This window comes from Amblyraja radiata, chromosome 3, assembly GCF_010909765.2.
Source record: "Amblyraja radiata isolate CabotCenter1 chromosome 3, sAmbRad1.1.pri, whole genome shotgun sequence".
NCBI classification, from domain to species: domain Eukaryota; kingdom Metazoa; phylum Chordata; class Chondrichthyes; order Rajiformes; family Rajidae; genus Amblyraja; species Amblyraja radiata.
Window position 1 is genome coordinate 82,278,173 of NC_045958.1, and position 26,986 is coordinate 82,305,158.

The 26,986-nt window shown below is 44.2% G+C and overlaps 1 protein-coding gene across 4 annotated transcripts; it reads left to right on the forward strand.

Moving 5' to 3' along the window:
- Window positions 1-289: 289 nt before the first annotated feature.
- LOC116971227 (protein NipSnap homolog 3A-like) lies at window positions 290-26,701 on the forward strand. Of its 4 annotated transcripts, none has more exons than XM_033018215.1 (7): window positions 290-570; window positions 796-903; window positions 7,770-7,983; window positions 19,678-19,836; window positions 20,416-20,429; window positions 23,945-24,031; window positions 26,392-26,701. In XM_033018215.1, exons 1-7 carry the CDS (start codon window positions 499-501, stop codon window positions 26,392-26,394), a joined length of 657 nt encoding a protein of 218 aa, XP_032874106.1. In that variant the 5' UTR covers window positions 290-498; the 3' UTR covers window positions 26,395-26,701. The 4 variants fall into 4 exon arrangements, with proteins under 4 accessions (XP_032874106.1, XP_032874105.1, XP_032874103.1 ...); XM_033018212.1 differs by having other exon boundaries at window positions 293-570; window positions 20,416-20,565; XM_033018214.1 differs by lacking the exon at window positions 20,416-20,429 and having other exon boundaries at window positions 291-570.
- Window positions 26,702-26,986: the final 285 nt, after the last annotated feature.

The window sequence follows — 26,986 nt, forward strand, 5'->3', positions numbered from 1 at the left end:
AAGATTTTATATATGCTCTGCTATAAGATCTTTGGTTATCAGTCTCCTGAATTGACCTCTCCTGTGCTAGAGACAACATTCTGAATCGTCCAATCTAATTGAACTTTATTTGCACTTTATTATAATCTGCGCGTTCTCTGTAGCTGACACACTGTATATTTTCTATTTTGCACCTTCTGATGTACTCGTGCATGGTATAATTTACCCGGATAACAGGAAAAAAATAAAGTATTTCACTTTCTCTCGGTCCACGTGATAATAACAAAGCAATGCCAACGTGCAATACGTGCGTGCAGGACAGTGTGGCTTGGGACTTTGCAGGCTGGGGTGAAGGGAAGAGAGTGTGAGGCGGGGGGCGGTGCAGCGCCGTGCGCCCAGTCCCAGCGGCCACAGGCTCCGAGCAACTGTAGCAACGTTCGGTAGCGGTGTCTCAACGTTCCGCGGCGCTGTCACCGCGTTCGCCCGCCGCTGTTTCCTCGCCTTGCCCTCGCCAGGATCATGTTGGGCCTCGGCAGCAAGCTGGGCCAAGTCCGGGTGGCCGCTGCACGCTGTGTCTTCCCCGGACTGCAGGTAAACATGCAACAGTCACCAGGCCGAAGGGCGACATTGGCGTTTCATTGTCTACGGTCATCTGACTTTGCAATATTTGACCCTTCTAGTTAGCCATTGTATTTTCTGAGGCTTTGCTTCACGCATAAACCGACGCGATTTCCTATTGCATGCTTATTTATTACTTCTCACCCGCTTAATGGCTCGATATGCTAATGTTGAAGAATTATTTTTTTCCTGGGCCAGGATAAGTTACTCCAAGTTACATACGGTGGAGCAAGTCAGCAGCTCCGGTTGTCGAGCAATGGAGCCAGACCAGCTGCACGTAGCATTTCCTGGGAATCCAGGCGCTGGGTAAGGGAACGTGTCCGAAGAAAGCCTTGTTCATTAAAGACTTCAGCGAGGACTAGTGAGTGATATCAGTTAATGAAAGCTTGATATGCAAAGTAGCCGCTGATTGGATCTATTTTTGAAAAAAAAGTAAAATATGTTCCAAGTTCCATTATAACATTAAAAAAAAAGAAATTATATTTGTTCTTTGAGCTTATTTACAAAAACAACTTGTGAAAATATAGTTTCAATTTAAAAATGGGTGATATTGTCACTTATAGAAAGGACAGATCATAACAGGGAGAACAACAACTGAAGTGATGTGAACATGTTGACTACATCCTATGATCTGTGGTTTCTGTTTTGGCAATCTTAATTTGATGATTGTACGTTGATCATGACACTAGTTAAAAAGCCCCAATTTTCTTGGATGAATGAATGAATACTTTATTGTCACAGTGAAATTCTTTGCTTGCATACCCAAGGTATGCAAATTCTCGCTCATAAAGGGTGCTTACAAAGTTACAAAGTATCCCTGCGCCAGGACCCCCTTTGTTCTTCCCCCCTTCCCCTCTTCGCGGCGGTCCCCCCACGCTGAGTCCTCCTTTGTTCCTTCTGGCATCCGCGCTTCCACATGTCTGTCCTCGTCCGTCGGTCGGTGCCATCATCGACCGCCACACCGATCTCTCCACCATTGTTGCCGGGTCCTCTCCAGACACCTCCGTGGCGCTGACCCAGGCGCAGTTGGTCCTGGTCTTCAATGACCTGCGAGGCTCCACGTCTGACCCGCGAGGCTTCGGCCCGAGGGGCTCCGACCCGTGAGGCCCGGGTTCCTTGATATATTTGCATCCACTGAGAGAAGATAATAATCTAATGGAAATAAGGCACTTCCAACATTCACCTAATACCGTGGCGTCAAACATGAATTTTGTGGCCAAGTGTCGGTAGTCACACAACTTCATGTCTAAAGCAAGAGCGTAGTCCACTGTATCCCACAATTTATGAGGTGAATTGTATCCAATGTTCTGGCAATGTGAAAACTGACATTGCTTTTGAAATGCCAATAATCAGTGGCCTTCAATTGTTCATTAGGAAGACCTAAATGTACACAGCAGCACATCACAAGAGAGATGGTTGATGGAAGATGTTGAGTAAGGAAAAAGACGGAGGCCTATGTCAGATTTAGGCAGTTGGGGTTGAGTGAGTCGCTCTGCAAGTACAACAACTGTTGGGGGAGAAGGCAATCGGGTGGGCAAAAGGAGGTCATGAAATTGATCTGGCAGGCAGGCAAGGTACAGGAAAATCCTGAGACATTCTACAGATATATTAAGAGTAAAATGGTGGCTAGGCAGAGGATAGGTCCCCTTAAAGATCAACATGGTCATTGTTGTGATAGCCACAAAAGATGGGGGAAGATGTTAAATTAATATTTTTCATTAGTTTTTACTGAAGAATTGAAGCATATGAGTTGCTATGTCTTGGACAATATATAAATTACCAAAGAGGGAGTTTAAGAAAGAACTGCAGATTCTTGAAAAATCGAAGGTAGACAAAAATGCTGGAGAAACTTAGCGGGTGAGGTTGCATCTATGGAGGGTAGGAATAGGTGACGTTTCGGGTTGAGACTCTTCTTCAGTTTAGGCATTTTAAAAAGACATTAAGGTAGACAAACCCCCAGTACCTGACTAAGTGCATCCTCGGACTTATGGACATTTAAGGAAGAAATTTCAAAGGCATTTGGCAGAGGTATTTGCATCACCTTCAGCCTCTGATGTAGTTCTGTAGGATGGGTAATGTTTTATAAGGGCAATGTGGAGAACCTGACATCAGTAGTGGAAAAAAATTTTCAAGGGGATTTTGAGACACTGGATCTACCAACATTTGGCAAGGACTGATTAGAGATAGTCAGCATGCCTTTTTGCATGGGAAATTGTGTCTTAAAAACCTGAGATTTTTTGAAGAGGTTTCAAGAGCATTGATATGGGTAGGATGGTGGATATTGTCTACATGGACTTTGGCAAGGTCTTTGACGAGGTCCCACGTGGTGGGCTTGTCTTGAAGATTGGATCCTTTGGAATCCAATGTGAGCTAGTCAATTGGATTCAAAATTTGTTTGGAGTAAGAAGTCTCAGGTAGTTTTAGCTTTGGAAGCCTGTCGCCAGTAGTCTGCTCCGGGGTTGATTCTGGGTCCAATGTTGCTCGTTATTTACTTCAACGATTTGGATAACAATGTAGTTTGTAATTTGCAGATGACACTAACATTATTGACATAGTGGACAGCGAGGAAGATATCTACATTTACAACAGGATTTGAATCTATTGGGAAGATCTGATAATTGTCTTTGGTACGTCTTACACAATATATGGAAAAGCCTTGGAGAATGTTGTGGAACAAAGAGATCTAGGAGTACAGGTGCATGCTTCCCTGAAAGTTGTGAATCAAGTGGACAAGGTGGTGAAGAAGGCATTTGGCACGCTTGCCTTCATTGGGAAGGGTACTAAGTGCAAAAGCTGGGACACCATGCACATGTCATCAGTGAATCACACTTGGTGTACAGGTCTGGTCGCCCACTTATTGGAAGGATGTTATTAATTTGGAAAGGGTGCAGAAGAAACTAAAGTGGATGTAACATGGACTTATGAGCTTGAATTATGAGGGTCAGGGATATCTTCCTTTGGAGTGTAGAAGGTTAAGGGATGACCATATTGAAGTATACAAAATCATGAGGGGTATGTATAAAGTGAACGCTAGTCATTTTCCCAGGGTAGAGGATTCTAAAACTACAGGGCATAGACTTAAGTTGAGAGGAGAGAGATGTAAGAGAAAGCTTTGGAGCAATTTTTCACTCGGAGTGTAGTCCGTATCTGGAATTACCTGCCAAAGGAAATTATAGAAGCGGATATATAATTCTGATTTTCAAGAGGCATTTGGACAGATATATGGATAGGATGGTTTTAGAGGGAAATGGGTCAAATCCTGGCAAATGGATCTGGGCCAAAATGCTAACTTGGTCTGTATGGACAAATTAGCTGAATGGCCTATTTTCATGCTTCATAGCTCGATAATTATATGATCCAGGTCTGTTCACTGAAAAGGACATTGCACTTTGCTCCCACTAAATTACTGCACTTGTTGATCCATGACGGGGTGGGCAATTAAACAGCAAAGCAAGCATTTACATCGAATGTGGTAAAACGTCCTATGGTGCTGCATGGTTCATTTAACACCCATGGACATAATGTTTTAGGATACTTGACCAAAAGAGTGGCTAAAGTTTTAATGCATCTTGCAGGGAGTGAGGTAATGAAACAGATACATTTTGAGGAGGAAGTTGCTTGGTTTGTTTGGTTGGTTAAGGAACCTGTTCAAGTTGGAGGAAAGTTGTGGGGTTAAAATTATACAATTGCAGCACTGAGAAGCTCTCCAGTGGACTCTTAGAAGTGATCAGCTATGGCATTGATGAAAGCGACTGTACACTCCACTGTTGAAAAGTTTAATTACGATCCAGCTAATCCACACTAATGCTGGTAATGGGCTCCTCCTAACTCTCTGGTGTGATGCAGAAGTTTCATGGCTAATGGTGAATCTATTGAGCAGCTGATGGTCTACAGAGTGGAACGCAGAGAGTCCACTCATCTTCCAAGTTTTCATCTCAACAAGATCCTTGGCTGGCCTTTCCATTGCATTTAAGTTTTAAATTAATCATCTGATTGCTTATAGATCACACCATCTGGGGTGTCAACTGGTGGGTTGGTGTTTGATAAGGTTAAGAACAAGTGTAGGTACATCTTCAGGAAAAGTTGGTCCCACGCCTTCTTAATCCTAAATCGTCCGAGGGACCCGGAAAAGAAGGACAAAGATCAGCAATGTAAAGGGAATAGGAAAGGATGAAATCAATAGCTTGTGGTTCCAAGTTGCTCTACTCCAAGAGAGCTAGAACATTTAAGGGGAAAGAGTGAGGACAGATTTTAAAATACCACTACTACTGCAGATTAAATCCTAGGGTAGCATCGCTGGTGGAGGCAAGAGGAAGTGGAGAAGTCATTGTGAGTTTAGTGGAAGTTGTTGAGTGTGTGAGGGAAAACAGTCAAGAGTGTTTTATGTCCTGACAACACAAATTCCCTGGTGCAATCAAGGTAGTTTGGAGTTAATAGTTTTCAATAGCCTGATGGTTGTTAGGATGAAGCTGTTCCTGAACCTGGATGTTACAGTTTTCAAGTGCCTATGCCTTGTTCCTGATGGCAGGAGTGAAATGAGAGTGTGATCAGGGTGGTGTGGTCCTTGATGATGTTCGCTGCCTTTTTGAGGATTTTCATGGCATCAACCAGCCCACTATTCTTCTCATACTACTAAGGGTCATGTTTCCATGGGGTCACTTCATCCTCCTTTAAATCAGAATGCTTCTTCCAAACATCCTATTTCTAACTTTGACCAACTCTTAACAAATCATTCAATTTCTCTCCAACAGAGCTAATTATTTTCGGGTTTTTTTTCATCCTTGTAGTTCCTCATACATTGTCCAAATGAAAATGCACTGCAGCTTCCATTATGCTAATGTGCTTTAGCACTGAGGAAGTCTCCAATAGGAGACTTGCTGCAGTTACACATAATATATCTCTGATGCCAAAATATCCATGCACAAGTATGCATAGCCCCCATCTGTGCTCTCTGGTACAGTGAATTGGTACTGGTATTGTAAATGTTTGTCTATGAAGCATGTTTTCCAGAGAGCCTGATGTGTGATGCATTATTTAAATCTGCTAGTGTATATTAACTTAACACATGAGTTCTTGGAATGTGTAGTCTTCACTAGAATTGTAATGGCACAGAAATAGGCCTTTTGAGTCCATGCTGTATCTTTGCTGAATAATCATCTTCTTTTCCAATATGACATAGATGTTTGCCATTCACCCAAGTCTTTGCTGAGTCAGAGAAGTATCTTCAATCACTTTCCACCACCTTTCCTTGACCTATTCTTTTTCACATGGCTATCAATTCCCCACATTTTTGTGTAATTTACAGTGGACAGTTCATTTGGTTCCATTCTCCTGCTTGTTCCCATACAAATTTTTTTTATCTTGCACCTATCCAGTACCCCATTTGGAATCCCTGATTGGCTCTATTTCCACTACTCCTTGAGTATTCCATCTCAACAAGTCTTTTTCTCCCATCACCCAGTCTCCGATGTCTCTGAATCTGGACATCTGGTTCTTAATCCATCTACTAAGTGGACCATCTTCTCGCCACCTTATCCAAACCAGCTGTGATCTTGTCCAACTCTCAAATCTCCTCTCAAATATGTTTTGCTCAAAGGCATACAACCCAACTTAAAACTTCTTAAGAAACCATTGGAGATGTTTTCATGACTTGAGGACCTGATCTATAGTGAAAAGTTGAACATGCTCAGACTTTATTCCTTAGAGCGCAAGAGGCTGTAGGGTGATCTTATGGAGGGATATGAAATCATGTTGGAAATAGATAAGGTGAATGCACAGTCTTTTACCTAGGATACGAGAATCAAGACCCAGAGGACATAGGTTTAAAGTGAGAGGGGAAATATTTAATAGAAACCTGAGGAGCAATGTTTTCACACAGGGTGTGGTGACTTATGGAACGAGCTGCAGGAAGAAGTTGAGGCAGGTACTATAGCAGCATTTAACAACACTTGGGATAGGTATTAGAATGGGAAAGGTTTGGAAGGATATGGGTCGAACATAGGCAAGTAGGATTTGCTTAGATGGGGCATCTTGGTCTGCATGGTTGGCATGAGCTCAATGCTCTTAAGACGGTGGAATTGATTGTAGACTTTAAAAGAGCTCCCCCTCCTCTCCCCCACTCATCATCAACAACACCACAGTCTCATCTGTGATGTCATTTAAGTTCCTTAGAACCATCATCTCCAGGGACCTTAAATGGGAGGCCACCATCGACTCCACAGCCAAAAAGGCCCAACAGAGGATGTACTTCCTGCGGCAGCTGAGAAAACACAATCTGCTACAGGCAATGATGGTCCAGTTTTATACTGCCATCATAGAGCCTGGCCTCATCTTCTCCATGATGGTCTGGTTTTGCTCAGCCACCAAGCATGACATCCGGAGGCTGCAGCGCATCGTTCGATCAGCCGAGAAGTTTGTTGGCTGCAAACTTTCCACCTCCCCCCCATCGACGAACTGTACACTGCAAGGGCCAGGAAGCGAGCGGGTAAGATCATCTCTGACCCCTCTCACGCTGGCCACACACTCTTTGTAGCACTTCCCTCTGGAAGGCGACTCCGGACAGTCAAAGCCGCAACAGACAGACATAAAAACAACTTTTTTCCACGAGCAGTAGCTCTACTCAACAGCCAAAAGTCTGTAGCCTCCTTTTGCTCTGGTATTTTATTTCATTCTTCACATGTTTAAATTATAATGTTTTATTTTTTAATTGTCTACTGTATATCGTGTTGTTACTTGCGAGCAAAGCACCAAGGCAAATTCCTTGTATGTATACATGGCTAATAAAATGTATTCAATTTTATTCAATGGACGAGTTGCGCCAAAGGGCCTGTGCTTCCCTGCTGTATGATTCTGACCACAAAGCACTCAATATATACTTTCTGCCTGGGCATACCATATAGAATTTTCCAATGCTTAAGCCAGTTTGCAGATGTCTTAAAATGTGCCTTGTTTTCTCATGCTGGCGAAAGATCATCTTTTAATTTGTGATGCCATAAGAGGCTCAAAATGACGTGTGCACAAATTGAAGGCACTTAGTTGTAAATTAATTCTGGAGGGATTTCGGCACACTCTCCTTTATTTGCAGATGGTGCAATGGGGAGGTGGATGCTGATTTGAAGTTCTAAAATAGCAAAGCCATATTTCAATGTTATTATATAATCTTCTTTTCTCAGCTTCACAGATCTGTAGGAACATCCACAGGACCCCAGCAGGAACATGGCACATTTTACGAATTTCGCACATACAATATAAAGCCAGGCAAGATGGCTGACTTTTTAAACCTTACAGAAGATAAGATTCACCTGCGTACTGCCATATCAGAATTGGTTGGCTACTGGTTTCTGGAGTTTGGGAATATGAATGAAGTCTTTCATATTTGGAAATATGGTAAGAAAAAGTAATATTCCTCAGGTAATGTCATTGATACAAAAGGTAAATTCACAAAGCTTTTACGCTGAGCTTTTCATCTCAGAAGGGCCCAAGAGTGTTTTTTGTCCTTAAAGGGGGCATCAATGTAAAGCCAGATAGATGGTTAAAATAATTAACTTATTGCATTTGGGTCTCAATGCCCCAACCCATTTGGTTCTGCTTCTGCAAGACAGTAAAACAGGGAGATTAGAGGATTGCTACGACTCGAAGGGGGAAGACAGGGCTCGAAATTAACGGTTGCCCGGGTGCCACTGACCACTCAAAGCGCCGCCGGGCAACCTAAACACCGAGTCATTTTGCCCGGCTTGGCAACCAGATACTGATTTGTACCGAAGAGAGACACAAAAAAACTGGAGTAACTACGCGGGTCAGGCAGCATCTCTGGAGAAAAGGAACGCGACGTTTTGTGTTGGCGGTGACGGCTGTATTGCGTGGGAAAGATACTAGGTGCGGGGTGAGGAAGGGTCGGAGCGAATGACGGGCCCCGAACAGCGGCTCCATCTCCTTCTCCTCCCGCTCCCCGCCCGCCCGCCCTGATAGCGGCCGCTGCCTGCTATCAGGACGGGCGGGGTGCGGGAGGAGGAGGAGATGGAGTCGCTGTCGCGGCCGCTGCTGCCGCTGTTCGGGGCCCGTCATTCGCTCCGACCCTTCTGAAGCAGATGCACCAAAGATACTATAGCTATAGGATCTTTGAGCTGCACCGCTCGGCCCCGCACCTTGCTGTTGGCTGGCGGAGGAGGGAGGCGGTGGCGAGGGAATCATAACGGCCAAGGCAGCGGGGCAATGTGGTCCGAGGAGAGCTGACCTTCCTTCCTCCATACCTCGCCCCCACTTCTCCCTCTTTCTCTCTCTCTCTCTCTCTCTCTCTCTCTCTTGTACGCCCCCTCCACCCCCACCCCCCCCCCCCCACTATCCTGGGACCCCTCCTCTCCATCCCGCACTGATCCCCATTTGCCGCCTCTATTCAGTCCTCACTGACATCCCCTGTGCTCCCCTCCACATCTTCCCCCCCCCCCCCCAATCTATTCATCCTGCGCTGATCACCCTATCCACCTCGCATTGATTCTCTTGCCACCCCCCCCATCCATCCTACACTGGTTCCCCAATTCACCCTGTCATTACCCCTTTCCCATCCATCCTGCACTTCTCCTCCATCCATCCTGTACTGATCCTCCATCCATCCTGTGCTAATTCACGCATTCATCCCGTACTGACCCACCCTCCATTTACCCTGCTCCTTCCCCTCATTCATCCTGTAGTAATTCACCATTCATCCTGCACGGACCCTCCGATCCACACTGTACTGACACCGCCGCCCCCCCCCCCCCCCCCCCCCATCCATCCTGTACTGATCCACCCATTCAAGAAGAATGGGGGGGGAACAGTCTGAAGAAGGGTCTCGACCGGAAACGTTGCCTATTTCCTTCGCTCCATAGATGCTGCCTCACCCGCTGATTTTCTCCAGCACTTTTGTCTACCCCCATCCATCCCGTACTGATCCCCCCATTCAACACCACTGACATCCCCCGTGCTCTCCCCTTACAATTTTACCTAATCTAACCAACACGTACTAATTCACCTGCCTCAATCCATCCATTCTGCACCGACTGCCTTCTTACCCCCCCCCCCCCCCCCCCCCCCCCCCCCCCCCGCCATCTATCCACCCCGCACTGATTCACACACATCCCCCTCCCTGACCCTATTGTCCTGGGAATGTCTTCAGAGTGAACATTGACTGTTTGATAACGGAATGCAATCAAATGTGTTTTAATTCCCAATGTTATTATTTGTTTTAATCCATAAAGATGGATTAATTAAATTGTGAACACGTGGAACATTAAAACCGCAGTGTTCGATTGTCACTGCTGCCGTTGACACGTTATTACAGAATTCATTTTAACGGCAAATCAATGCTCTTCATATGGAGTATCAGTACTGTAGTTATTTAATGAGCAACATTCACAACTATATGTACGCATATATGTTACCATGGTCCAGGATTTATTGACACAGGTTGATCATACGCTGAATAATCCAACCACATTTTTGTTTGTAAGTGGAAAGAACTAATAGAAATTGCATTAATTGCAATGTGTAAAAAGAGTTGAGATACTGTCTTATAATTTTGCTGCATGTCATTGTGGGATATATCATGCCTTGATTGGTGAATATGTTTAGTTTGTGACTTTATTTGAAGCAGAAATAATATGTGAATGCTTCATTGAGTATAATACCGACTGGTAACTGCACACTTCGTCCGAGCACATTATCGCACGCGTCATGCAAACCATCTTAAATGACCACCTAAGCTGTCATTTGGCAACCTAAAAAGCTGCCAAGGTTGCCCAGCTGGCACCAGGGAAAAAAAGTTAAGCGAGAGCACTAGAAGATATGTTTGATGGCTTAACATTGTTCATCTTGTATACCAAAAAACACGTGGTGTGGGCAGATGCTGCCTGACCTGCTGACTTCCTCCAACAATTTTTTTTTTTTTTGGCTCAAAATTACAACATCTGCAGTCTCTTGTGTCTCCATGGTTCTCATTACAGCAGTGAAGGTTAAGAGAAGATTTAGTGTTTTGAAATTGAGGTTTACGCGGGATCAAGCTGTTTGCTGTGAAAGGAAGCTCGGGAACAAGAGGGCACTTTTTTAATGAATAGTTGAACAGCAGGGATTGGTAGTGCTCTAGTGAGATTTGTTCAGTTTCATCACGCATTGCTTGCAGGAAGACTAAATTAGTAAATTAATTTTTGTTTTAATTAATTGTGATTGTGCTCATGCACGAGACCTGCTTTTGGCATTTTAGAAAATGAATCACAAGTATTGAACACTCGTTTAAAGACATTTTATGAAGTTACATTGAAGAGACTATTAAAGTGCATGACACTGCATAAAATCCTGGCGGCACTGGATCAAAGATGTCAGAGTCATCCTGCTCCTACGCGCCGCGGAAGGTTTCTTTTCACGGCCACTCCTATGCTGTGCAGCTGCTGCAGGCTGCGCTTGATCTGCTCGCTCACCCGACGGCTGCAGGGCCTCCAGCGGCCGCCTCGTCTTCCCATTCCCTCACCACGACCTGCAGCCACTGCCGCCACACTAGCCGTCACCTCCCACAGCCACGTCTCTGTCCTCCACGGTCGCCATGTACCGCTGCCCTGAACTGCCACAAAAATCGAGGCTCTTTCTGAGGGGGGTGTGAGAGACGAGCTCACAGCCACAATCTTGCCCCTTTGCCTTTCACCGCTGCCATCTTCAGGTTATACTGCATTTGAAGCCAGGTAGAGGAGCACAGGATGGTGGAGAGTGCTCGAGAGTCTAGACAGATCTGTTTGCTGCACAGGCAAGTGGAGTTTAGTATGGAGGAATGCAAGGTCATTCACTTCAGACTCAAAATAGGCATGACGATACTTTCTAAATGTCAAGAGGATTTTGAATGGTATTACATAATTTATTAAAAGTTGATGTACAGGAGCAGTCTGATTAGAAACATAGAAACATAGAAAGTAGGTGCGAGAGTAGACCACCAGGTCCGTCGAGCCCGCACCGCCATTCGCTCATGGCTGAACACTAAACAGACACACTTACCCACAAACAGTAGACACAAGACACAGAACACAAGACACTACCCTCCCCTTTATACCGCTATCACCCCTCTCCACCCCAAGAACCTCGTGATCTCCTGGGGGAGGCAAAAAACCGGATAAAAACCCAGGTCCAATTCGGGAAGAAAATCCGGGAAATTCCTCTCCGACCCCAATCCAGGCGATCGACACTTGTCCAGGAGATCACTCAGGTCTTACTATACTAACCATACCTAGGTCCATATCCCTGCCCTCTCCCCGTAGCCCCTTATCCCCTTGGCAGCTAAAAAACCATCTATTTTAGTCTTAAATATATTTAAAGTTTCTGCTTCCACTGCTCCCTGGGGCAGTGAATTCCATAAATTAACCACCCTCTGGGTGAAGAAGTTCTTCCTCATCTCAGTTTTAAAAGAGCCCCCCCTTATTCTGCAACTATGTCCCCTAGTTCTAGTTTCCCCGATCATTGGGAACATCCTCGGTGCATCCACCCGATCAAGGCCCCTCACGATCTTATATGTTTCAATGAGATCGCCTCTCATTCTTCTAAACTCCAAAGAGTAGAGTTCCAGCCTACTTAACCTTTCCTCATATGTCAATCCCCTCATTGCAGGAATTAATCTTGTAAACCTTCGCTGCACTGCCTCCAGGGCTAGTACATCCTTTCTTAAGTATGGACCCCAGAACTGTACACAGTATTCCAAATGTGGTCTCACTAATACTGTGTACAGCTGCAGCAAGACCTCCGTGTTTTTATACTCAATCCCCCTAGCAATAAAGGCCAAAACTCCATTGGCCTTCCTGATTGCTTGCTGCACCTGCATACTAACTTTTAGTGATTCATGTACTAATACCCCTAGATCCCTTTGCGTTGCATTACAACGCAGCTCCTCCTCATTTAGAAAATAACTTGCCCTATCATTTTTTTTCCCAAAGTGAATGACTTCACATTTATTAGTATTAAATTTCATCTGCCAAGTTGTTTCCCACTCACCTAGCTTATCTATATCCTTTTGCAGGCTCTTCCTATCCTCCTCATCCCCTACTTTTCCTCCCATTTTTGTATCGTCCGCAAATTTTGATATATTACACTTGGTTCCCTCCTCCAAATCATTTATATAAATTGTGAACAACTGAGGTCCCAGCACCGACCCTTGTGGAACCCCACTAGTTACCGGTTGCCATCCCGAGTATGAACCATTTATCCCCACTCTCTGCTTCCTATTTGTTAGCCAATCCTCTACCCATGCTAATATATTACCCCCAATCCCATAATTTTTTATTTTTAGCAATAGTCTCTTATGTGGCACCTTGTCAAAAGCCTTTTGGAAGTCCAAGTATACCACATCCACCGGTTCCCCTTTATCCACCCGGGTTGTTACTTCCTCAAAGAATTCGAGCAGATTCGTTAAACAGGACTTCCCCTTCACAAAACCATGCTGGTTCTGTCCGATGAAGTCATGTTTATCCAAGTGCCCCATTAGTGTTTCTTTAATAATTGTCTCTAACATTTTACCCACCACCGATGTTAGACTAACCGGTCTATAGTTACCCGCCTTCTGTTTACTTCCTTTTTTAAATATAGGTGTTACATTGGCCATTTTCCAATCCACTGGGACCGTTCCTGCCTCCAGGGAGTTTTGGAAAATTATCACCAATGCATCCACAATCCCCACCGCTATCTCCCTCAAGACCCTTGGATGTAATCCATCAGGCCCAGGGGATTTATCCTCCTTCAGTCTCATTAATTTCCCTAATACCACGTCCTTGGTGATCTTAATAGTATTTAGCTCCTCCATTCCTACCGCCCCCTGTTTATCCAGCGGTGGAATATTTTTTGTGTCTTCTATGGTGAAGACTGATACAAAATACTCGTTTAATGCCTTTGCCATTTCCATGTTCCCCACCAACAACTCTCCAGTCTCACCCTCCAATGGACCAACGTTCACCTTAGCCACCCTTTTTCTTTTTATATAGCTATAAAAACTCTTACTATTAGTTTTTATGTTGTTCGCTAAATTCCTTTCATAGTCTATTTTCCCCGTCTTAATTAATCTCTTAGTTATTTTTTGCTGACCTTTAAATGCTTCCCAATCCTCTACCCTCCCACTATCTCTGGCTACCTTATATGCCCTTGCCTTCAGCCGAATACTATCCTTTATAGTTTTACTGAGCCATGGCTGACTGTTCTTACCCTTACCCCTTTTTTTCTTCCTAGGAATAAATTTTTCTTGAAGGTTATACAGTAGACCCTTAAACGTACACCACTGCTCATGTAACGTCTTATTCTTGAGTCTGCTATCCCAGTCAACTTTGATCAGCTCAGTCCTCATACCTTCATAATCCCCCTTATTTAGACTAAGCACCCTAGCCTGAGTTTCAACCTGCTCCCCTTCTATTTGAATATGGAATTCGACCATATTGTGGTCACTTGTTCCCAACGAGTCCCTAACTATGACATTTTTAATTAATCCTGCTTCATTACACAGGACCAGATCCAAGATTGCCTCCCCCCTTGTTGGTTCTGTGACATACTGTTCTAGGAACCCGTCTCTAATACATTCTATAAACTCTTCCTCTAGTCTACCCTGCCCAGTTTGGTTTGCCCAATTAATATGAAAATTGAAGTCCCCCATGATTACAGCAGTTCCCTTTTTACATGCGTCAACTATTTGCAGATTTATGTTCTGACTAACAGCGTCACAGCTGTTTGGAGGTCTATAAATTACACCCACTAGTGTTTTTTTCCCCTTGTTATTCTCTATCTGTACCCAAGCTGTTTCACTATCCTGATCCTTCAACGCAATATCCTTCCTCTCTATTGCCGTTATTCCCTCCCTTATTAAAAGGGCCACCCCTCCTCCCTTTCTTTCCTGTCTATCTTTCCTAATTGTCGAGTACCCCTCTATATTTAACTCCCAGTCCTGATCCCCTTGCAGCCATGTCTCCGTAATGGCCACGATATCATAACTATATATACTTAATTGCACCGTTAATTCATTTATCTTATTACGAATACTCCGTGCATTTAGATAAAGCACTTTCAGATGATTTTTACTACCCTTCCTTTCCGTTTTTGCCCCTTTTACATCTAGAGCTTTATCTTCACACATTCTGTCTCCTGTCACATTTTGACTTTCCGCTTCCCCACTGATACCCTGCTCTATTTCCTCTACCCCTGCCGTTATTACCCCCCTTGATACCTCCCCCCCGCTACTTAGTTTAAAGACCTCTCTACTGCCCTAGTTATATGATTTGCCAGGACCCCAGTCCCAGCACCGTTCAGGTGAAGTCCGTCCTTACAGAACAGATCCCCCCTGTCCCAGTACTGGTGCCAGTGGCCCAAGAAACCAAACCCATTATTCCCACACCAGTCTTTGAGCCACGCATTCAGCTTTTTAATTTTACGTACCCTCGCCGATTTGGCCCGTGGCTCAGGTAGCAATCCGGAGATCAGTACCCTCGAGGTTCTGCTTTTTAATTTATTCCCTAACTGCTCAAACTCCTTCAGCAGATCCTCCTTCCTCGTCCTTCCTATGTCATTGGTCCCCACATGGACCACGACCACTGGATCCTCCCCCTCCCTCTGCAAATTTCTCTCCAGCATCGCAGAGATATCCTTAACCCTAGCACCGGGTAGGCAACACAGCCTTCGGGACATGTTCTGCTGGCCGCAGAGAACCTTATCTACCCCCCGAATAATACTATCCCCTATCACTACGGCCTTTCTTCTAACTCCCCCCTCTTGAATGGCCTCCTGATCCACGGTGCTGCAGCCAGGTTGCTCATCCCTCCCACAGCCCCTGATCCCGTCCTTACATTGAGTAAGAGCCTCGGTCATGCTCGTCAGGGACAAGGGCTGTGGCTCCTGCCGCATTCTCCTCCTGGTTCCCCCTACCTGCCTCGCTTATGGCCACACCTTCCTTTCCTTGCTCACTGCCTACTGAATTAGTTAAACTGGTCGGTGTGACCATCCCCTGGCACAAAACATCCAGGTAATACTCCCCCTCCCTGATGTACCGCAGCGTATGAAGTTGGGTCTCCAGCTCATCAATGCGGAGCTGGAGTTCCTCTAGCCTCAAACACTTACTGCAGCTGTAGGGATCTTCTACATCAATGGTGTCGACAAATTCCCACATCTCGCAGTATTGGCACATCTCCTGACCGCCCATCTTATATAAGTAATTAACTGGTCCTATTTAAGAATCCCCTACTGTATTGATACACCCCTTATTTATATAATCCTACCTCCTATAAATGGGAAAGTATTCACCCCAGCCGTAAATTACCTACTGGTTTGGCTGTCTAATGGTAATTCCGTCCGCTCTTCCTGTCTGGTCCACTGCTCCCTTGCAGTGCGTGGCAAACCTCTTTACCTCTGTTAGTCTCTGTTAGTCTCTCGAGCCGCGGCTCCGTCCGTCCTCCCTCGGCGACAGCACCTGTGGCACCGCGGTCGTGACGTCCCTTCCGTTCCTGCAGAGCCTTCCTGTCCTGGGCGGAGTCTGCAGCTAACTGATTGATGACCTTGAGACCTTTATCTTAAGGGGGCTCAAAAGGGAGGAGATTGCCTCATAAATATACTGGACCATTGGTTGCACTTCCGCTGTGAGCACAACATTTCGGGAAGAATATATTAGTTTTGGATAGTGTCACAAGTTGACCAGAAGCCTAATGTGCATGATGTGCAATTCAGTAAGTTTAGACGGTTCAAGTAGAAAGCGGCTCTTCTAAAGAGGACATACAAAAAAAAAATAATAATTCCCTTGATGGATGGGGTTAGAATTCAGAACAAAGAGAATATCATGTTAGCCACTTTTAAGCAAAATGGGGGGGGGGGGTATTTTCTGTAGGAATATTAGAAATTTGCAATTAGGTCAGTTAACACTCGGGACGCGTTCCAGGGAACAAAGATGCCAACTGATTTAGCTCTAAAGAGTTCAGTTTGCACTGTGCTTTCATTGACAGAGTGTCAATGGCATAATGCTTTAATTGACTGAGTCATCACGATGAACATGGCTGCATTTAGTGTTAGCTGGTGAGCGTGTATTTTTTTTAATTTTCTGGCATCTTTTAAAAGGTTTTGCTGGCTTCAAACATCGCCACTTTCAAGTCTGAGATCAATGCATCTTTGGATTAGAAAGGTTTGCAGACATCAGAAAGAAGAACTCTGGATCTACATCCAGCATTTTGTGCCGATAATTAACTTTTGTTTATTGTTGCTATTGTAACCTAGGAAATGTGGCAGCTGACGTATAGAAACATAGAAATTAGGTGCAGGAGTAGGCCATTCGGCCCTTCGAGCCTGCACCGCCATTCAATATGATCATGGCGGAACATCCAACTCAGTATCCCGTACCTGCCTTCTCTCCATACCCTCTGATCCCCTTAGCCACAAGGGCCACATCTAACTCCCTCTTAAATATAGCACATGAACTGGCCTCGACTACCCTCTGTGGCAGAGAGTTCCAGAGATTCACCACTCTCTGTGTGAAAAAAGTTCTTCTCATCTCGGTTTTAAAGGATTTCCCCCTTATCCTTAAGCTGTGACCCCTTGTCCTGGACTTCCCCAACATCGGGAGCAATCTTCCTGCATCTAGCCTGTCCAACCCCTTAAGAATTTTATAAGTTTCTATAAGATCCCCTCTCAATCTCCTAAATTCTAGAGAGTATAAACCAAATCTATCCAGTCTTTCTTCATAAGACAGCCCTGACATCCCAGGAATCAGTCTGGTGAACCTTCTCTGCACTCCCTCTATGGCAATAATGTCCTTCCTCAGATTTGGAGACCAAAACTGTACGCAATACTCCAGGTGTGGTCTCACCAAGACCCTGTACAACTGCAGTAGAACGTCCCTGCTCCTATACTCAAATCCTTTTGCTATGAAAGCTAACATACCATTCGCTTTCTTCACTGCCTGCTGCACCTGCATGCCTACTTTCAATGACTGGTGTACCATGACACCCAGGTCTCGCTGCATCTCCCCTTTTCCTCGTCGGCCAGACATCAGTCTCCCACAATAATGATCAGATTATCTATTTGTAAAATGTATAGATTGACCAAGACACATTAAAAGAGCAGACATGACTTAAGTTTTGATGTTTCATCAGAAAGATAACTTCACTCTGGCAGTGGAGGAGGCCTTGGACAGAAAGGTCAGTGGGAATGGGAAGGGGAATTAAAATGTTTAGCAACCAGGAGATCAGGCAGCCAGAGCGAAGATGTACTAATCCTAAGCCTCCCCCATTGTCAGAGTGAGGCTAAATGCAAATTGGAGGAACAGAACCTCATATTTTGCTTGGGCAGCTTACAATGCATGGATATTGAATATTGATTTCTCTAAATTCAAGTAACCCTTGCATTCTGTGGAAGTCCCAAAGCTGTTGATGGTGCTTTATTTATTAAATACATTTAATAAAGTCACCAGCGAGCACCTTCCATGCCACAAAACCATTTCCAACACTGCTACGCCCCGTGCTGCATCTCGGGTTCTGCAGCGAGTTCCAATACCCACCACTATCTCCACAACGCCCAGCCCTGACGCAAATATCATTAACACATCGTTCCCTCGCCTTTGTGTTCCGTTCTTGGTGAAACTCCAAAGATGCCAGTTAATATCAATCAGTTAACATACACATTATCCTTAGTTCATTGCGGCACTCGGAAACCACCAGCCGGAAACCACTATTGAGCACAGGTACCTTCATTATCCATGGATCCTCTTGGGCCAGGTTGCGATCTAGTGTCTGGATTATTAACATATTAATTATCCTTGCCTTTTGTACCCAGTCAAGTGCAGAGCCAAGGAGTCACGACCTTTGTGTAACGTAAAAGTAAAGTATAGGTCTGGTAATTCACATATTGATCTACCTCACCCTTGTACTTCCTTAGTAATTATCTTTTTGGTGCATAAATGCTCTGGTATACCGACTCAGTTTTAGAGTTGTGATCGCAACCTTTGGCTGTGACACTCTCTCCTTGTGCAAGTAAAATAAACTCACTGCTGATGGTTAATCAAGTCGTCCACAAGTCTTATTGAAGGGTTTGACTTTGACAGTTCCTGTTCTCTCCACCCATCCCCCACCCAAGTCTTTCGTTCTCACCAAGCTACAGCTAACAATCACGTTTCCTTTATCATCGTCACTTTTTGCATGTCTTTCATTCGTTTGTTCTTTATCTCTACATCATCGTCTATATGTCTCGTTCCCCTTTCCTGGGACTTTCATTCTGGAGAAGGATCTTGACCCGAAACCTCACCCATTCCTTCTCTCCAGAGATGCTACCTGGACCGACCGCTGAGTTACTCCAACATTTTGTGTCTATCTTTGGTTTAAATCAGCATCTGCAGTTCCTTCCTACACAGAAAGATAGCTTATGCCGCACTCCCCAAATATCAATCTAGACTTTTGTGGCCTGGAGTTGGACCTGGGTGTTGAAGCTTGTGGTGCAGAGGGACAAGTGGTAATGCCCCTGTCCCACTTAGGAAACCTGAACAGAAACCTCTGGAGACTTTGCGCCCCACCCAAGGTTTCCGTGCAGTTCCCGGAGGTTGCAGGTGGTTGCCGGAGGTTGCAGGTAGTGGAAGCAGGTAGGGAGACTTGATAAAAACCTCCGGGAACCGCACGGAAACCTTGGGTGGGGCGCAAAGTCTCCAGAGGTTACCGTTCAGGTTTCCTAAGTGGGACGGGGCATTAAGATTGCTTTTCATCTGAATCCGAAACCCTTAAGGGATGCGAGAGACAGAAAGGCGCTGAGGTTAAGAAACAAAGCAACCGGGGTCCAATTAAATGGCAGGCAGCCTTCATGGGCTAATGATGGAATCCTCCTCTTTCATTCCCAATATTCATAAGCTTGGGGATACATCTTGTTGTCTGCTATACCTTTGAGGTTAGGTGATGTCTCTATGGGCCACATTTCCATCCACAGAGCTATGACCCAGGCGAACTGGGGTTTGCATATTGTCAACCTTTAAGTAATACAATTTTTATATGTAACATTATGATAAGTAATGAAGAAGCGCAAACTTTAATATGTGGTGTCTGAGTAACAGAGTTTATCAAATGACTTTTCCCTCAGGCAGTTACAAGGAGCGAACTGCAGTGCGAAGATCTTTAATGCAGGAGAAGGATTGGCAACAGAATTATATTTCAAAAATGATGCCGATGCTTAACCATCAGATCAGCGAAGTCACCTACCTGGTGCCTTGGGCACAGATGCATACATCGTCAAAACCAGGTATGTTGAAAAACTTTCTTTTCCACATCAAGTCTCGTTTTATCAGCTTCTTTGTTAGGGCAGGGCGGGGATGTGATCTGGAAGCGAGATGGAATCCCAGCATGGAAGTAGGAAACAAATTGCGCAATCCTAGAATAAAATTATATGCTTTTCCCTAATGGTCACTGAGAAACGATTAGACTGTTTAAAAACCTCCTCTTCACTAATGTAGTTGAAGGAAGAGTTAGGTATAGCTCCTAGGGCTAACGGAATCAAGGGATATGGGGAGAAAGCAGGAATGGGGTACCGATTTTGGATGATCAGCCATGGTCATATTGAATGGCTCGAAGGGCCGAATGGCCTACTCCTGCACCTAAGTCCAATGTACTTTAGGGTCAAGATGGATCGGACTGTACCCTAGTAGCAAGTTGGATCCACACATTGGTCTCTGCCTGTGCAGTAATGTTCCATCTTGTTCATTGATATGATATGAAACGATGACATGATAGAACTTTGTATATGCCAGGAGGGAAATTGGTATTCATTAGATCGACTATCATCTCACACTAATTTTGAATATATCTTTTTTCCCGATACCAGGTGTATATGAATTAGTAAGTTACCAGATGGTGGCAGGCGGGCCTGCTGTGTGGGGAAAAGCCTTCCAGAAAGCTGTGAGCGCACATGACCATGTTGGATATTGCAAACTAATTGGCGCATTCCACAGTGAATTTGGCCAACTCAACAGAGGTAACGCTGAGTTTTTATTTAAAACCCATGATCATTCAATGGATTAAATCTACTCAATTATTCACTGAGAAATCACGTGGTTTGTTGAGGCAAACTCTTTGAAATGTGCAAGATTCTGCTTTATGGTTGTATCCTCAGACTGGGTGGCCCAGGAAGTAAATCCCTGGGAGTAGAGGTGGCTCTTCAGGACTGAAATGAGAAATGTCTTCACTCTGCTGGTTGTGAAGCTTTGTAGTTGGTTACCATGGAGACCCGTGGGTGCGGAGGCTTTGGGTATGCTCAAGGTTATGGCCAATACATTTTCAGACACTCGGGGAATGAAAGGATAGGAGTATCCAGTGGGATTGAGGTACAGGATCATCTGCTGAGTGCATGAGTGTTGTCCCGTGTTTGTCTTTAAATAACAACGCATGGACAATTTGTTTAGTTTAAAGAAAACAACGTGGAAACATGCCCTATGGCCCACCAAATCCGTGCCGACCAGCTATCACCCATACGCTAGTTTTACACACTGGGGACAATTTACATAAATCAGTTAACCTACAAATCTGCACATCTTAGGAATGTGGGACTAAACTGGAGCACCTGGGAAAATCTCACGCAGTCACAGAGAAAATACAAACTTCATACAGGCAAGACCCATAGTCGAGATTGAACCTGGGTCTCTAGCGCTGCAAGGTGGCAACTCTACTGCTGCGCTGCTGTGCCGCTCTGTAAACCCACATGCATTGTTCTTGCATTTGCTACCATCTGATGGGTCGCTTGGTTCTTGCATTGTGATTCTTGTGTCCCTTAAAGACCAAATAACAAACCTTTCAATGTTGGCCCTTTGTGCTGCTATGGGATGCCTACTTGAGAGATGCTCTTGAATATTCCAGGCCCACCTATGTTATGTCCGAGTATACCTTTTTGCATTTTGGGCAGTCAAACTAGTTATCGGCCCTGAAAATAAACTTTGAAAAAAAGCTGCTGCTTTTTTTTTGATAAATCAGCATCTGAGGATCCTCATGTAAATAAACTACCGGTACGTCGGGGAATGAATTTGTACACCTTATTTACAAATTTAGGAACTGGGGATCCAATGAAACTTGTGTCAAGCAATGAGTTAAATTATAGCATGCTGTCCCTAAGGAATAAAATGTTATAAAACCATGTGAACAAACATTTGTATGTCACCCCTCAACTCAATATTAAAGAATAATTAGCATGAACATAAATAAAAGAACCATTAGTTTGCCATTCAGCTCCTTATGCCTACTCCACCATTCAATAAGACTATGACTGTTCTTGTATTTTGCCCACTCCTGTGCCTACTCCATATCTATTGATCCCCTGAATGTACAAAAGGTCTCTTCAATATACTTGGCAATTGAGCTTCCACAAACGTTGGAATTGGAATTCCTATGATGAGTGAAGAAATCCTTCTCCTTTGTCCTGAAATGCTGGCCCTTATTTTAAGATACAGATTATTTGTCCTTGATGTCCCAGCCAGAGAAAGCATGTAAAAGTTTCTTTGGGTATGTAAAAAGGAAAAGATTAGTGAAAGCGAATGTAGGTCCCTTACAGTCAGGGACAGGTGAATTTATATTGGGAAACAAGGAAATGGCAGAACAGTTAAACGAGTACTTTGTTTCTCTTCATTAAGGAAGACACAAACAATCTCCCGGAAATACTAGGCGACCGAGGACCTAGTGGGAGGGAGGAACTGAAGGGAATCCATGTTAGTCAGGAAATTGTGTTAGGTAAACTGTTGGGATTGAAGGCAGATAAATCCCCAGGGCCTGATCTGCATCCCAGAGTACTCAAGGAGGCGACCCTAGAAATTGTGGATGCATTGGTGATCATTTTCCAACGTTCTCTTGACTATGGATCAGTTCCAGTGGACTGGAGGGTAGCCAATGTGACTCCACTTTTTAAGAAAAGAGGGAGAGAGAAAACGGGGAATTTTAGACCAATTAGCCTTACATCAGTAGTGGGGAAGTTGCTAGAGTTGATTATTAAAGATGTTATGGCAGCACATTTGGAAAGCAGTGATGGGATCGGTCAAAGTCAGCATGGATTGATGAAGGGAAAATCATGCTTGACTAATCTTTTAGAATATTTTGAGGATGTAACAAGTAGAATGGATAAAGGAGAGCCAGTGGATGTGTATCTGGACTTTCAAAAAGCCTTTGCCAAGGTTCCACACAAGAGATCAGTGTGCAAAATTAGACCACATGGTATTGGGGGTAGGGTATTGACTTGGATAGAGAACTGGTTGGCAGACAGAAATCAAAGAGTAGGAATTAACGGGTCCTTTTCAGAATGGCAGGCAGTGACTGATGGGGTGCCGCAAGGCTCGTTGCTGGGACTCCAGTTGTGTACAATATATATTAACGATTTAGACGTGGGAATTAAATGTAACATCTCTCAGTTTGCGGATGACACACAGCTGGGTTGCAGTGTGAGCTGTTAGGAGGATGCTATGACGGCTGCAGGGTGACTTGGATAGGTTGGGTGAGTGGGCAGAAGCATGGCAGATGCAGTATAGTGTGGATAAATGTGAGGTTATCCACTTTTGTGGCAAGAACAAGAAGGCAGATTATTATGGGAATGGTGCCAGATCAGGAAAAGTGGAGGTGCAACGAAACCTGGGTGTCCTTGTACATCAATCACTGAAAGTAAGCATGCAGGTACAGCAGGCAGTGAAGAAAGCCAATGGCATGTTGGCCTTCATTGCGAGAGGACTTGAGTTTAGGAGCAAGGAAGTCCTACTGCAGTTGTACAGGGCCTTGGAGTATTGTGTGCAATTTTGGTCTCCTAATTCGAGGAAGGACTTTATTGATATTGAGGGAGTGCAACGTAGGTCACCAGGTTAATTCCTGGGATGGCGGGACTGACGTATGATGAAAGAATGGGCAGGCTGGGCTTGTATTCACTGGAATTTAGAAGGATGAGAGGGTATCTTATAAAAATATATAAAATTCGTAGAGGATTGGACAGGGTAGATGCAGGAAAAATGTTCCCCATGTTGGGAGTCCAGAACCAGTTTAAGAATAAGGGGTAGACCATTTAGGACTGAGATGAGGACTTCACCCAGAGAGTTGTGAATCTGTGGAATTCTCTGCCACAGAAGGCAGTGGAGGCCAATTCACTGGATGTTTTGAAGAGAGAGTTAGATTTAGCTCTTAGGGCTAAGGGAATCGATGGTTATGAGGCAAAAGCCGGAAAGGGGTACTAATTTGGGATGATCCGTCATGATATTGAATGGTGGTGCTGGCTCGAAGGGCCGAATGGCCTACACCTGCGCCTATTTTCCATGTACTGTATTGAGCCCCATAAGTTACCTCTTGAGTCACCAGCTAATATTGTTCTAATGTGCTGTGCTCTAATTTAACAGTCCACGCCCTCTGGTGGCATGAGGACTGCGATGCACGAGCAGCTGGAAGGCACAGAGCGCACGAGGATGTCAGGGTGGTGGCAGCAGGTAAGAATTTCTTTATTTGCTTGCTCCATTGAATATTAACTTCAGAGACCGATGGCCACATGATTTGCTTCTGGCCTGAACGGTGTGATGGAGGCGGGATAGGATTTCCCGGAAAGGTTCTATTTCACACCAAGCATTGAGGCTACTTGAACAAAGTCTTCTTGTGTATGGCGTGCACAGCCTAAAGATGTAAGACAACTTGTTCTGTTTGATCTTCTGTTTGTGCACGCCAGGTTGATTACATTTGTCGAAACAGGGTGGACCACATGAAGGTTGCAATCAAAAGTCTCATTGAACTGCAGTGAATAGAACTCGTGACAGAAGAAGTAGCAAAGTCATATAATTGGGATAAAGGAATGTCAGAAGCACAGGATGAGGAAGTTTGACTCATTGAACCCAAGTCATCTCTTTACTGAAACATTCCACGCTCTTGTTCCTTGGCCGTTGCCTCAGCCTTGCAGTTATTTTTTTTCTTTTTGAAGCGTCTTGTTTCATTTCAATTTGCAAGAAATAATTGAATCTGCTTTCACCGTCTTTGCAAGCAGCAAATTCCAGATTACAAATGCTCCTTGTGTGGCTACAGTGCTTCTCTAGACTGGTCTAAGAAATCCAATGCTTGGGACTGATGTCATAGAGTGATTAAAATTGGGGGTGTTTGAGGAGCCTTACGTGAAGGATTTAGGTGTGGCTATAGGCTGCATATTGTCATGTGTACTAAGGTCCAATGAAATGCTTTGTATTTCATGCATCTAATTGTATCAGGTTGTACTAAACATAAATACCATCTAGTCAAACTCAAGTACAATAGATAGGCCAAAGTGTAGGATACAGTACAGAATATAGTTCTCCACATCAGATCCATAGACAAAGTGCATTGTTCACAACGGTGTGGAGGTGAATTGGACAGTTCCCTAGCTTATGAAAGGGCTGTTCAGATGCCTGATAACAGATGGGAAGAAGCTGTTACTCAGACTGAGGGTGTGCGCTTTTGAGCCTTTGTACTTTCTGCCAGATGGGAGCAAGGATAAGAAGGAATGACTGGTATAGGACAAGTCTGACTTTGTTGACTACTTTTTCAAGGCAGCGTGAAGTGTAGATGGAGTCAAAGTGGTCTGTGTCTGGTCTGTGGTGTGATGGACTGGACTACATTTACAACTCTGCAATTTCTTGCAGTCTTGGGCAGAGCTGTTCCCAAACCGAGCTGTGATGCATTGGAACAGTATGCTTTCTATGGTGTATCTGTAGAAGTTTGTAAGAGTCATTGGAGACATGCTGAATTTCCTCCGTCTCCTAAGGAAGTAACAGTGTTGGTGTGCCTTCTTCACAGTCAAATCAAAGTTCTCAAATTTAAAATGGATTGAAGGACTGGAGGAGATCAGGGAAGGTTGAGACTGGAAAGGGGTTTGAAACAAGGTAATTGGGATTGAAAAGGTGTTGAATCATTAATAGCCAGTTTAGGTGAACAAGGGAGGGATGATGGACACAAACTGCTGGAGTAACTCAGTGGGTCAGGCAGCATCTCTGGAGAAAAGGAATAGATGAGTTTCCTATTCCTATTAACGTCACCTATTCCTTTTCTCCAGAGATGCTGTCTAACCCGCTGTGTTACTCCAGCATTCCGTGTCTATCTTCGGTGTAAACCAGCATCTGCAGTTCCTTCTTAAACAAGGGAGGGTTGGTTGGAGTTAACGTGTGCAGAATTGGCCTCTGTTATGTAGAGTTGAAGATGGGAGGCAGGTCAGGAGTGTGTTGGGTTTTGTCAAAACTAGAGGTAACAAATGCTTGATCAGGGTCTCAGCAGCAGAGATGAGTGCTAGTTGTTTAATGTCACATCAGTTTAAATGGATGATCTTAATGATGGCACCGGGATATGTGCTTAAAACTCAACTTCATCCTGGTATAACAGCAGGTGGAAGAAGATTTGTGTGGACTGTTAGTTCCAGCATAGACCTGTGCAGCTGAATGTCCTGTTGTGTACTATCTAAAAATAAAGGGAACACGTGCCTTGGTGAGCTGTCAGGATTAAGGTTCAACACACAGTAGAAAGCAATATTCTGAATCCCAACAATCTTAAGTATTGTCTAAACAATCTTTTGCCTCAAGTACTGTATTTATATCCATGTTTTGCCTAATTGTTATACTTAAAGATGTTAATGTACACATTGTAAGCATTTCTGTAGAATTGAATGAATGAGTTTGGTTAAAGCTGACTTTGTTTATTGTTTGATTTGTTTATTCAGTGCTCAATGCATAGCTTGTGATGTCTGCAAATCTGAAACCACCAATTTTTGGGTGTTTTTTTGATGTGCACTAATAACTTTTAATCCTAAATAGATTTTAACATCCAATGTCTTTTACAGTGAGGGATAGTGTTAACTACCTGGTATCCCAGAACAACAAACTCCTTGTTCCTACGCCTTTTTCGCCTCTGCAATGATTCCATCCTGTTATTCAAGTCATCCTACAGAATCCCAGAGTCTCGTCTGATGAAGGGTCCCGAATCGAAACGTGCTCGTGTCTATTTCTCTCCAGAGATGCTGTCTGGCCCGCTGAGTTCCTCCAGCAATTTGATTTTTGCTCATGAATGCTTTCGTTATTCCTTGCTTTTATTTTATATATATTTTTTAACAAGTCAGTACTGGTTAAATTAAAAAATCAACTTCAAATTTTTGTTCTGTGAAGTCTCTTGTGAAGTCATTATTTTCACATTTTCATCTCACATCTCTAATGCTCTGAGGAATACTTAACATAATAAATGTTGTCACCATGGTAATGGGGGACAGTAATTAATACTGGAATATTGTGTGCAGTTTTGGTCTCATATTTTGAAGAAGGACATTCTTGCTATTGTGGGAGTGCAGCGTAGGCACAGTAGGATAATTCCCAGATTGGCGGGACTGACATATGATTAAAGAATGGATCGACTGAGCTTATATTCACTGGAATTTAGAAGGA